This window comes from Carcharhinus amblyrhynchos, chromosome 13 (genome assembly GCF_965287045.1).
Source record: "Carcharhinus amblyrhynchos chromosome 13, sCarAmb.v2.hapA, whole genome shotgun sequence".
Classification (NCBI taxonomy): Eukaryota; Metazoa; Chordata; class Chondrichthyes; order Carcharhiniformes; family Carcharhinidae; genus Carcharhinus; species Carcharhinus amblyrhynchos.
In genome coordinates this window covers 71,342,723-71,355,410 of record NC_137336.1, presented here as the reverse complement: position 1 = coordinate 71,355,410, position 12,688 = coordinate 71,342,723, and the positions used below count along the sequence as shown (strand labels likewise).

Here is a 12,688-nt window from a genome sequence, read left to right as displayed (position 1 = left end):
AATCTTACAACAGTGATTCCCCGTAAGATCAGAACTCCCTCAGTACTGCGCCTCTGACAGTATTGCACTCTCTCAGTACTGATCCTCAAGTAGTGCAGCGCTCCCTTAGTAATTACTCTCTTGACATTGCAGCACTCCCTCAGTATTGACCCTCCGACAGTGCAGCGCCCCCTCAGTACTGACCCAGTGCACAGCTCCAAGTACTGTGCAGTGGGAAGAATGTCAGCCTTGATTCTGCTGTGTTGTGAAGTACCGCAACTTCAGCCCCTCTCCCCTCAATCCTTGTAAATAGACAGACAGCAGGAGTCAAACAAAGAGCACAACAGATTAATTTTATTGAGAGCTGCATTTGAAGTGATAAGCAGGAATGGGAAGAGAAGAGTGTGGAATGAGTACAAGCCGCCATTACAATAGATAAACCATTTTAAGTGTTACCAAGTGAGGGCAGGGAACAGAGGACGAGGGGAAGCAGAAGGAAGGAACAAAATATCAGAGTCAGACTGCGAAGCAGCAGAATTAGGAGTCACAGATATTAACTTGTAATTTGTTCACTGCAGGAGGGAGAAACAATGAGCTTCTAACACAACAGAATCTTTGAGCCTCCTACAATGAGGACACAGGACAAGGACAAAGTGCCCGAAGGAGCTTCAGCGGAACTGCAAGGCGCTGATGCGGAGGCCAATGGCATCCTTCCCAATCTCAGTTACCTGGAAACAGAGAATGGTAAACATTTAATCAAAAACAGAAGCAAGGAGCAGCTATAAGACTTTCTCATAGTACCTCTCTGTCAGGGAGATATCTATACACTGACCGCTGTATCTCAGTCCCTCCCTCTCAATGAGATATCTGTACACCAACTGGTGTGTCTCAGTCTCTTAGGGAGATATCTCTACAATGACTGGTGTCTCTCAGTCCCTCTCTCTCAGAGACATATCTCTTTGACCGGTGTCTCTCAGTTACTCTCTCTTGGGGGACTTATCCTGACATAGCTTGTGTCTCTCAGTCCCTCTCTCAGGGATATATCTGTACACTGACTGGTGTCTCAGTCCTTTTTTCCTGGTGATATGCGTACATATCTTCGTCTCAGTCCCTCTCTCAGGGAGATATGTGCACACTGTTGTCTCTCAATCCTACTATGGACGAAGTGAGAACATTACTTACTGTTGTTACACGGCAGATTTGACCCTTGAACTCTGGACAGTAGCAGGCTCCACTTAATGGACATTTTTCAACAGGTTTTCCTCTATAGATGAAGTTAATTGAAAAGTAATGAAATTGAGAATTAGTCCAATTAAAAACAAACATATTTCCATAGCCAATCAGCATTTGATGCCATGCCAGCGCTCCCTCAGTACTGACCCACTGACAGCGCAGCGCTCCCTCAGTACTGACCCACTGACAGCGCAGCGCTCCCTCAGTACTGACCCACTGACAGCGCAGCGCTCCCTCAGTACTGACCCACTGACAGCGCAGCGCTCCCTCAGTACTGACCCACTGACAGCGCAGCGCTCCCTCAGTACTGACCCACTGACAGCGCAGCGCTCCCTCAGTACTGACCCACTGACAGCGCAGCGCTCCCTCAGTACTGACCCACTGACAGCGCAGCGCTCCCTCAGTACTGACCCACTGACAGCGCAGCGCTCCCTCAGTACTGACCCACTGACAGCGCAGCGCTCCCTCAGTACTGACCCACTGACAGCGCAGCGCTCCCTCAGCACTGACCCACTGACAGCGCAGCGCTCCCTCAGCACTGACCCACTGACAGCGCAGCGCTCCCTCAGCACTAACCCTTTGACAGTGCAGAGCTCCCTCAGCGCTGACCCTCTGACAGTGCAGTGCTCCCCCAGCGCTGACCCTCTGACAGTGCAGCGCTCCCTCAGTACTGACCCTCTGACAGGGCAGCACTCCCTCAGGACAGATCCTTGTGTTATGATAATTGAAGAGGTGAAGTGGAGGTACTAATTCATCACCCAATCCCTTGTTTGACGTAGCAAATGCTGTTTCCTACCTGTAAATAGGTTTATATGAAGCTGCACAGATGTCGAATGGATTATGCATGTCATAGTTTAGATGGTGGGCGTCGCTTGGAGTCTTCTCACAGGCCGCCAGGATTTTGCGAGTCTGAGGGAAGAACAGTGACTGTTGTCAACGTGGTGTGTATAGACGTACACAACTGCTTCTGCGCACAAATGGGAGTAATTAAGGGGGCGGGCTGGGATATCCGTGCACAAGCATGCACACAGTGTGCACACATCAATACATCAACAGATCATTCTGTTGCCCTGAGCGCACATTACTACCAAGCATCCCACCTACCTTGAGGTAGAGAATCCCAAAGATTCATAAACCCTCCGAGGAAAGAAATATCTCCTCATTTCAGTGCAAAATGGCCATCCCCCTTTATCCGGAGGCTGTGGCCACCCCCAACCCTCCTTTCTAGATTTCTCAGTCAGGGTCAGGGGAGGGGAAGTAGCTTCTCAACATCCACCCTGTCTAACCCTCAGAATTTTACACCTTTCAGTGTGATCGACCCTCACTCTAAGCTCCAGAAAAAGCAGGCCCAATCTCCTCAATCTCAGAATCACAGTGCAGGATGAGGCCAGTCCCCTTTCCGTTCCCTATGCAGAACCATGTCGTCGTTGGGCAGGGGTGGAGGGGGATGCTGGTGCAATGACAGGTGATGTCACTGGACCTGTAATCCAGAATCCAGATTAAGGCTGCAGGAGGACACAGGTTCCACAACGGCAGCTGGAATTGAAATTCAATTCATAAAATCTGGAATATAAAGGCAGTCACAGAAACATAGAAAATAGGAGCAGGAGCAGGCCATTCAGCCGAAGGGCCTGTTTCCTGTGCTGTGTTGTTCATGCCAACTCCGCCATTCATTATAATCATGGCTGATCATCCAACTCAATCGCCTGATCCCGCCTTTTCCCACCCATACCAATCAATCCCCTTCGCCCCAAGAGCTATATTCAACTTTTTCTTGAAAATATACAATGTTTTGGTTCAACTATTTTCTGTGGTAGTGATTCCACCCGCTCACCACTCTCTGGGTGAAGAAATTTCACCTCATCTCAGTCCTAAATGGATTAAGCCATTTCCTCAAACTGTGGCTCCTGGTTCTAGACAGCCACAGTCTCGGGAACATCCTTCTTGCATCTACACTGCCTAGTCCTGTTATAATTTTATAGGTTTCTGAGATTTCCCCCCTCATTCTTCTAACCTTCAGCGAATACAATCTTAACCAATGCAATCTCTCCTCACACATCAGTCCCGCCATCCCAGGAATCAGTCTGGTAAACCTTCTGTGGTCCCTCTATAGCAAGAATGTCCTTCCTCAGATACAGAGACCAAAGTTCCACACAGATATTCCAAATATAGCCTCACAAAGGTCTGGTATAATCACAGTAAGTAGGCTTACAACACCAGGTTAAAGTCCAACAGGTTTATTTGGTAGCAAACGCCACTAGCTTTCAGAACACTTGCTGCTCCTTAGTCAGGTGAGTGGGAGATCTTTCCACAAACAGAGCATGTAAAGGCACAAACTCAATTTACAGAATAATGATTGAAATGCAAGTCTTCACAGTTAATCAAGTCTTAAAGGTATAGACAAGGTAAGTGGAGAGGGCATTAAGCACAAGTTAAAGAGATGTGTATTGTCTCCAGGCAGGATAGTTATTAAGATTTTGCAAGTCCAGGCAAATCATGGGGGTTACAGATATTGTGACATGAACTCAAGATCCCGGTTGAGGCCGTCCACACGTGTGCATAACTTGGCTATCAGTCTTTGCTCTCGTGTGTCATGAAGGCCACCTTGGAGAATGCTTACCTGAAGATCAGAAGCCAAATGCCCATGATCGCCGAAACGTTCCCCAACAGGGAGAGAGCAGTCTTGCCTGGTGATTGTCGAGTGGTGTTCATTCATCCATTGTCATAGCGTCTGCATGGTCTCCCCAACGTACCATGCCTCGGGACATCTTTTCCTGCAGTGTACCAGGTAGACAACATTGGCCAAGTTGCAAGAGTATGTACTGTACACTATCAATGAGGTACTAAAGTCCCATCACACTGTCTCAAATGAAAGCCCACCTGTACAGCCTCTAGGTCCAACCCAGGGGTAGTGACCACAAACTTCTGGGCCCTTTGTCGTAGGAAAAATCCAGTTATGGATGCTAACTCTTGCGATGGGGCCATAATGGGTTTTGCGTAGGCAAGGGCACATAATGAGATCATCCCCATCTTACCCTGCTGGTGTTCTCACATGAGATGATGGCATCCGTGTCAATGATCCGGCATGTCTTGCAGTGGTTGCTGTGGCAGGGTTATGTGGCGGCTTTCACAACACTTGACAGCGCAGAGTCGCTGAGCAGAGACTGATAACCAAGTTGTTCTCCTGAAGGCTGGGTAGTTTGCTGCGGACAATGATCTGTTTGAGGTTGTGCGGTTGTTCAAAGGCAAGAAGCTGGGGTGTGGGGATGGCCTTGGCAAGATGTTTGTCTTCATCAATGACATGTTGAAGGCTCCGAAGGAGATGTTGTAGTTTCTCTACTCTGGTGAAGTACTGGATGACGAAGGGTACTCTGTCCGCCATGTCCCGTGTTTGTCTTCTGAGGAGGTCGGCGCGGTTTTTTGCTGTGGCGCGTCGGAACCGTCGATTGATGATTCGAATGTTGTCTACCTGATACGCTGCAGGAAAGGATGTCCCGAGGCATAGTACGTTGGAGAGACCATGCAGATGCTATGACAACGGATGAATGAACACGGCTCGACAATCACCAGGCAAGGCTGTTCTCTTCTTGTTGGGGAACACTTCAGCGGTCACGGACATTCGGCCTCTGATCTTCGGGTAAGCATTCTCCAAGGCGGCTTTCACAACACTTGACAGCGCAGAGTCGCTGAGCAGAGACTGATAACCAAGTTCTGCACACATGAGGATGGCCTCAACTGGGATCTTGGGTTCATGTCACACAATCTGTAGCCTCCATGACTTGCCTGGACTTGCAAAATCTCACTAACTGTCCTGTCTGGAGACAATACACATCTCTTTAACTTGTGCTTAATGCTCTCTCCACTTACATTGTCTGCACTTTTAAGACTCATTTCAATCATTATTCTGTGAATTGAGTTTGTGCCTTTATATGCCCTGTTTGCAATCAGATCTCGCCATTCACCTGACGAATGAGCAGCAAGCGCTCCGAAAGCTAGTGGCGTTTGCTATCAAATAAACCTGTTGGACTTTAACCTGGTGTTGCACAACTTCTGTGTTTACCCCAGTCCAATGCTGGCACTTCCACATCATAATCACAGTAAGACATCCATCGGGTGGCACGGTAGCAGTGGTTAGTACTGCTGTTTCACAGCTCCAGAGTCCTGGGTTCGATTCCCGGCTCGGGTCACTGTCTGTGTGGAGTTTGCACACTCTCCTCATGTCTGTGTGGGTTTCCTCCGGGTACTCCGGTTTCCTCCCACAATCCAACGATGTGCGGGTTAGGTTGATTGGCCATGCTAAGAAATTGCTCCTTAGTGTCCAGGGATGTGTAGGTTAGAGGGATTAGTGGGTATAATATGTAGGGATATGGGGGTAGGACCTGGGTGGGATTGCGTTCAGTGCAGACTCAATGGGCCGAAAGGCCTCTTTCTGCACTGTAGGGTTCTATGATTCTGCTCCTGTACTTGAATCTTCTGTACCCTTAAATAAAAGGTGTGGCTTGATCATGAGCACTGGGATGACTCTGTGGGTTACAAAGTATTGTTAGGAGCTCTGTAACACCCAGCAGATGCAATGAGGAGCTTTTGTCATCTGAAGCGCCATCCCAACCCCCTCCCCAGCCAATGCCATTACCTGTTGCCCCACGTCAGGCTTGGGCCCCAGCTCCAGCAATCTCCCAGCGAAGGCAGCCGCTGTCTTAAAGTTCTTGAGCTTGAAGAAGAGATTAACGGCAGTCCTGAGGACCAGGATCATGTGGACTGGCTGCAGGCTGCAGTGGGTGAAGTAGGCCGCCATCTGGAGAAGTGGAAGGACAGGCAGGGACAGAACGATCAGACCACGAGAAAAGGCACTGATTCCCCCATTCCTCCCTCACGCGGCTGATCACGGACATCACCCCCCCACCCACACCCTCACACAAGGCATACCTCACAGATGCGTTTCTGCTGCTCCAGGGTGTCTTTGGGGAGTTTTTTCCTCTCAATCTCCATGCTGAGGCCCAGGATATACTCACGGCAGATAGTAATGAGCTGCTGAGCCTGTCCAGAGAGAAAAGATGATGGGACAGATAGAGGGAGAAGCAAAGCAGTGAGAACAGTGTAACATTGGAGATGACTGAGCTGTGCACCCCTGCCCCAACCCTCTCCCGCCACCTCCACTTTTTCTGCTCCTCTTTGCTGAGAGTCCCATACACGTATTCCCCGCTGCCCATCACTCTCTAAATTCCCGAATGCATCTGCTTTCCCACCCTTTCAGCCAGCACCAACTTGTTGTTTTACCTCATCGCTCCTCTCTCATTCCTTTATTGATTCTCTTGAATCTTTGTTTCTCTGATTATCTACCCTCCTGTCATGGGAAACACTTCGTCCTCATTTATCCCATCCAAACACTTCCAGATTTTGAACAGCTCGAATAAATTGCTCCTCACTCCCCACCTCTTATCCTTCTCTGTTCCAAGGCAAAAAATGCCATTGAAGCCCATCTTCCCAGAACCTCGATGGTAAATCTACCACTGCTCCTTCCTTCCTAAAGTGCTGGGCCTGGATTCCAGCTGATGTTTAATTAGAGTTTTGTAAAAACTGGCACAAACTCCTGGGCTTGGCAACTCAATTTCACTAACAGATTAGAAATTATGTGCAACCGATGGAGGGGCAGAGGGGGCGGCTGGCGGAGGGGGGAGCTGAGAGGCAGAAAGAGGGGAGTTGGAGGGCGAGGCCTCACTTGTTGTTTTCTCATTTGACGCCTGATCCCTCACCTCAGCAATTTCCTGCTTGTTGTCCACCACCAGGAGGGGAATGCTGAGGAGGATGAGGCGGAAACGTTCCACTGCCTCCTCAAACTTGCCAGCCGTGGTAAGTTGGTAGCAGTGTTGTAGGCGCTGGATCAGATCACTGAGCTTGAGGCCCACAGCAGGAACACCGCTCTTTAAACCTGACTCCTTCCTGAAAAAAAATAGAGAAACTCCATGAGGAACTACACAGCCAATAAGGATCCCAGTTTTGACAAGAGCAGTGGCCATTTTGTGTACCTGGATTGGCCACGAAAGGAGACCCAGCAATCATTTTGACTACAGTGATGGGCAAAGCATGCAGGCCTCGGCTCTAACTTAGCCAGTTGAGCGATGGCAATTGGGCAAGGTGACTACTTTGGGCACACTGACTTGTGATGCCTGTTTGGCAGTTATCTGGTGTGTGACTAAAGTCAACTGGCCTGGGTGGTGGGGGTGCTGTTCTGTTTACCTTTACTGATCGACAATTGGCCTAGTCTCAAATCTCTGATGGTAGCAGAGCAGTGGCCATTTTGCACATCCCAAATGGCAATGTCAATAAGCACAGCAGTCGGTAATGTGGCCAGTCATTGTTGGCAATAATTAAGGTAGATACAGGTTGTGTAGCCATTTTCACCACTTTTGACTCCAGCAAATGGCACAAAAGCGCAGGCTGGCAGCTAAGGCCTTGTTTTCGCAACTCCTTCCCTTTCCCATAACGCTCGGCCTGTCTGAGCCTGTACTCACCAGTTGCGTTGGGGGTAACCATACATGGCAGGGAGACAGGGCAGGGCTTGGTACACTGAGCGGCCACGGGCAAAGGCCTGAAGGAAGAGGCTCTTGTAGGGCGCAAAGTTCACCACTCCGACCTGGTCATGAAGCAGCTAGAGAGAACAGTGCAAGAAAGCATTTTAAGGAAAATGTCTTGATTAGTCACAACAGATATTGTTCAGATAATGGGCCAGCATGTGGCAGTGGTTAGCACTGCTACCTCACAGTGCCAGAGTCCCAGATTCAATTCTGGCCTCAGCTAACAGTCTGTGTGGATTTTGCACGTTCTCCCCGTGTCTGCGTGGATTTCCTCTGGGTGCTCAGATTTCCCCTCTCACTCCAAAGAGATGGGGGTTAGGTAGATTGGCCATGCTGAATTGCCCCTTCACGTCAAGGGGATTAGCAGGGTAAATATGCAGAGATACAGGGTTAGGTTCTGGGTCGGATTGTTGTCAGAACAGACTCGATGGGCTGAACAGCTCCCTCCTGCACTGAAGAGATTGTGTGATTAATCTATGATATTGCCCCTGCCCCCACACAGTACTCACTCGGGCAGCAGTCTCGAAGGATCCAGCCACAAGGTGATCAACGGGCAGTTGAGAATTATTGCACCATACCTGAGATAGAGAGAGAGAGGGGGGAGGAGAGAAAAGCCAATTTTTTATTCATGTTATTTTGTTAGATCAGTCCCTGACTCCAATCACTGCACAGCTCAGCATTTGGGTAAAAACACCAATCTTCAGAAATGCTGAAAACCACTAGCTTGGCCATCTCGAATTAGAGAGTTCATAAGAACATAAGAAATAGGAGCAGGAGTAGGCCATCTAGCCCTTCGAGCCTGCCCCGCCATTCAATAAGATCATGGCTGATCTGTCGTGGCTCAGTTCCACATTCCTGCCCTCTCCCCATAACCCTTAATCCCCTCTCTTATCAAAAACCCATCAACCCGCGTCTTAAAAATATTTAGCGAGGTAGCCTCCACCACTTCAACGGGCAGAGAATTCCAGAGATTCACCACCCTTTGAGTGAAGAAGTTCCTCCTCAACTCCGTTCTAAACCACTCCCCCCCGCCTTTATCTTGAGGCTGTGCCCCCTAGTCCTACTATCCTTTCTGAGCGGGAAGAGTCTCTCCACCTCTATCCTATCCATCCCATTCATCATCTTATACGTCTCAATGAGATCTCCCCTCATTCTTCTAAACTCTAACGAGTACAAGCCTAATTTATTCAGCCTCTCCTCATAGTTCAACCCCCTCAACTCTGGCATCAGCCTAGTAAACCGCCTCTGCACTCCCTCCAAGGCCAAAATATCCTTGTGTAAATACGGCGCCCAAAACTGCACACAGTACTCCAGCTGCGGCCTCACCAATGCCCTATACAGCCGCAGCAAGACCTCCCTACTTTTATATTCAATCCCCCTCGCTATGAAGGCCAGCATCCCATTCGCCTTCCTGACCACCTGCTGCACCTGCAAGCTGGGTTTTTGTGACTCATGCACAAGGACCCCGAGGTCCCTCTGCACCGTCGCCTGCTGCAGTTTTTGGCCACGTAAGTAATAATCCTTCCTACCATTATTCCTACCAAAGTGGACCACCTCACACTTGCCAACATTAAATTCCATTTGCCATTTCCTGGCCCATTCGCCCAGCCTATCCAGATCCTTCTGCAGACTCTCCACACCCTCCGCACAATTTGCCGTTCCACCAATCTTGGTGTCATCAGCAAATTTCAACACCCTACATTTGGTTCCCTCCTCCAGATCATCTATATAAATGGTAAATAGCTGAGGCCCCAGCACCGACCCCTGATGAATGGGATGGATAGGATAGAGGTGGAGAGACTCTTCCCGCTCAGAAAGGATAGTAGGACTAGGGGGCACAGCCTCAAGATAAAGGGGGGGGAGTGGTTTAGAACGGAGTTGAGGAGGAACTTCTTCACTCAAAGGGTGGTGAATCTCTGGAATTCTCTGCCCGTTGAAGTGGTGCCCCAGACCCCTGGGGCACTCCACTAGTCACCATCCGCCAATCCGAATAGCACCCACTGACCCCCACTCTCTGCCTCCTATTTGACAACCAATCCTCTATCCACGCTAGCACCCTACCCCCAACTCCATGTCCCCTGACCTTCTGCAATAACCTCGTGAGGTACCTTGTCAAACGCCTTCCGAAAATTAAGAAAGACCACATCCACCGGCTCTCCTCTATCCACCGCCCTAGACACATCCTCGTAGAACTCCAGTAAATTTGTCAGACACGACTTCCCTTTAACGAAACCGTGCTGCGTCTGCTCTATCAAGCAATTCCTCTCAAGATGCCTCGCTATTTCCTCCTTGATGACGGATTCTAACATTTTACCTACAACAGACGTTAAACTAACCGGCCTATAATTCCCTGCCTTTTGCCTGGCACCCTTCTTAAACAACGGCGTAACATTAGCCATTTTCCAATCTTCCGGCACTTCCCCGGAATCCAGCGACGTCTGGAAAATAACCACCAAGGCATCCACTATCACCTCCGCCATTTCTTTCAGAACCCTTGGATGCATTCCATCCGGTCCTGGCGACTTGTCCACAATCAGCCCCTCCAGTCTGTCGAGCACCGCCTCTCTAGTAACAGTAATGTCATTGAGACCCTCCAGTCCTACCACCTTTCCATCTCTAACACCCGGCAAATTATTCATGTCCTCCTCTGAAGACAGAAACAAAAAAGTTATTCAAGACCTCAGCCATATCCCCATCCCCTACCACTAAGTCCCCCTTCTCATCCTCTAAGGGACCAACGTTCACCCTAGCCAGCCTCTTCCTTTCTATATATTTATAAAAACTCTTGCTATCCTTTTTTATATTAAGCGCTAGCCCAGCTTCATAGTTTCTCCTACCCTCCTTTATCAACTTCTTTGTCAATCTTTGTTGACATTTAAACCTCTCCCAATCCTCTTCTCGCCCACTACTCTTAGCTACTCTAAACGCCTCTGCTTTTAAGTTAACACTTTCCTTCACCTCCTTCGTTATCCACGGCTTATTACCTCTCCTCCTACTGTCCTTTTTGACCATCGGAATAAATTTCTGCTGAGCACCAAGAAAGATCTCCTTAAAGATCCTCCACTGCTCCTCAGCAGACCTTCCTTCCAACGCGCTCCCCCAGTCCACATTCGCCAATTCTTCTCTCATCCTACCGTACTCCCCTCTGTTCAAACAAAGGACGCGTGTCCGGGAACCCACTTTCTCCTCCTCCATCTGCACCAGAAACTCCACCATACAATGATCACTCTCCCCAAGAGGATCCTTCACCGCAAGGTCCCTAATTCTACCCGCCTCATTACATAACACCAGATCCAAGATAGCTCGCTCCCTCGTCGGCTCCAACACACACTGTTCCAGGAAACTATCCCGGCAGCATTCCAAGAACTCCTCCTCGAGCCCACCGCGTCCAACATGGGTCGACCAATCTATATGTAGATTGAAATCCCCCATAACTACGGCCATCCCATTCCTGCACGCCGCACTTATTTGCGCGTTAACAGCCCGCCCCACCTCCAGATCATTATATGGGGGCCTATAGACAACACCCAACAGCGTCTTCCTCCCTTTGCTGTTCCTAATCTCGACCCACAACGATTCCACTTTCTGCTCCTTGGCTCCAATATCATCCCTTGCTACCACCCTGATGCTATCCTTAATCAGCAGAGCTACGCCCCCCCCCCTTTTTCCTCCCGCTTATCCTTCCTAAACACTTGATACCCCTGGACATTCAGCTCCCAGTCCCTGTCACCTTGCAGCCACGTCTCTGTAATGGCCACCAGATCATATCCATTTGTGCTGATCTGCGCCACCAGCTCATCCACTTTATTCCGAATGCTTCGTGCATTCAGATAAAGTGCTTTCATCCCAGCCTTCACCTGGACCCTATTTGCCGTAATGCCACCAACCATACTCACGGCTCCACTCCCTGTATTATTGGGACATCCTCGGCCTCTTCCCTTACCTGTACCCTCTCCTTAACTTTAGACCCCGTAATGTCACCTACCCTCGCACCCTCCCCCCCGCAATTAGTTTAAAGCCCTGTCTATAGTCCTCTTTACTCGATTCGCCAGCACTCTGATCCCAGCACGGTTCAGACCAACCCCATCCCGCCCGAACAGGTCCCACCTACCCCAATACTGGTGCCAATGCCCCATAAATTCAAACCCATTCCTCCCACACCAATCCCTGAGCCACCCATCCACTACCTTAATCCTATCAACCCTACGCCCGTCTGCACTCGGTTCAGGCAGTAGCCCAGAGATGACCACCTTGTCGGTTCTACTTTTTAATTCCTTTCCCAGCTTTTCATACTCCCTCCCCAGATCCTCAGTTCGCATTTTGCCTACGTCGTTGGCACCCACATGTACCACAACGACCGGATTCTCACCCTCCCACTCCAGGTTCCTCTGCAGCCCAGATGCGACATCCTGGACCCGAGCACCAGGCAGACAACACACCCTTCTGTGCACTTTGTCATTGTGACAAAGGACAGTGTCAATACCCTTCACCCCACTATCCCCAATCACTACTACGTTCCTTCTCACCTTCTCTTTGCTATGTCCTGCTGCATCACTGTACCGTGTGCAGTTTGCTCACCGACCTCACCTCCCTCGTCCTCATCCAGACTGGAAGCAAGAACCTCAAACCTGTTATGCAGATTGAGAGGCTGAGGCCTCCGCTCCCCACCCTCTCTCCTCTCCCCACCCCCCTTCCTCCTCTCAGCAGCCCCCTCTTGTTCCTGACCCTTAGAGTTAGCCAGTCTGGGGGGGGGGGGGGGGGGGGGCGGGCGGGCGGGCGGGCGGGCGGGCGGTGGTGGATGTCACTTGCACCCCATTGACAATGGCACCCTCTCTCCCCCGGATGAGCCTCAGTGTCTGTAGCTCAGAGGCCAGCTCATCTACCTTGAGCTGGAGCTCCTC

General features: G+C 50.0%; 1 protein-coding gene across 1 annotated transcript in view; it reads right to left on the bottom strand.

Moving 5' to 3' along the window:
• Nucleotides 1-313: 313 nt before the first annotated feature.
• Nucleotides 314-12,688, bottom strand: part of copa (COPI coat complex subunit alpha) — a 41,749-nt gene continuing 29,374 nt past the window's right edge. Inside the window, exons 28-35 of the mRNA XM_080201815.1 lie at nucleotides 8,297-8,365; nucleotides 7,725-7,861; nucleotides 6,966-7,152; nucleotides 6,139-6,249; nucleotides 5,846-6,007; nucleotides 2,009-2,121; nucleotides 1,162-1,243; nucleotides 314-707 (exon numbers count right to left, since the gene is read on the bottom strand). Coding sequence (XP_080057941.1) covers nucleotides 648-707; nucleotides 1,162-1,243; nucleotides 2,009-2,121; nucleotides 5,846-6,007; nucleotides 6,139-6,249; nucleotides 6,966-7,152; nucleotides 7,725-7,861; nucleotides 8,297-8,365 — 921 coding nt within the window. The 3' untranslated portion in view covers nucleotides 314-647. The remainder of the gene's footprint in view (nucleotides 708-1,161; nucleotides 1,244-2,008; nucleotides 2,122-5,845; nucleotides 6,008-6,138; nucleotides 6,250-6,965; nucleotides 7,153-7,724; nucleotides 7,862-8,296; nucleotides 8,366-12,688) is intronic.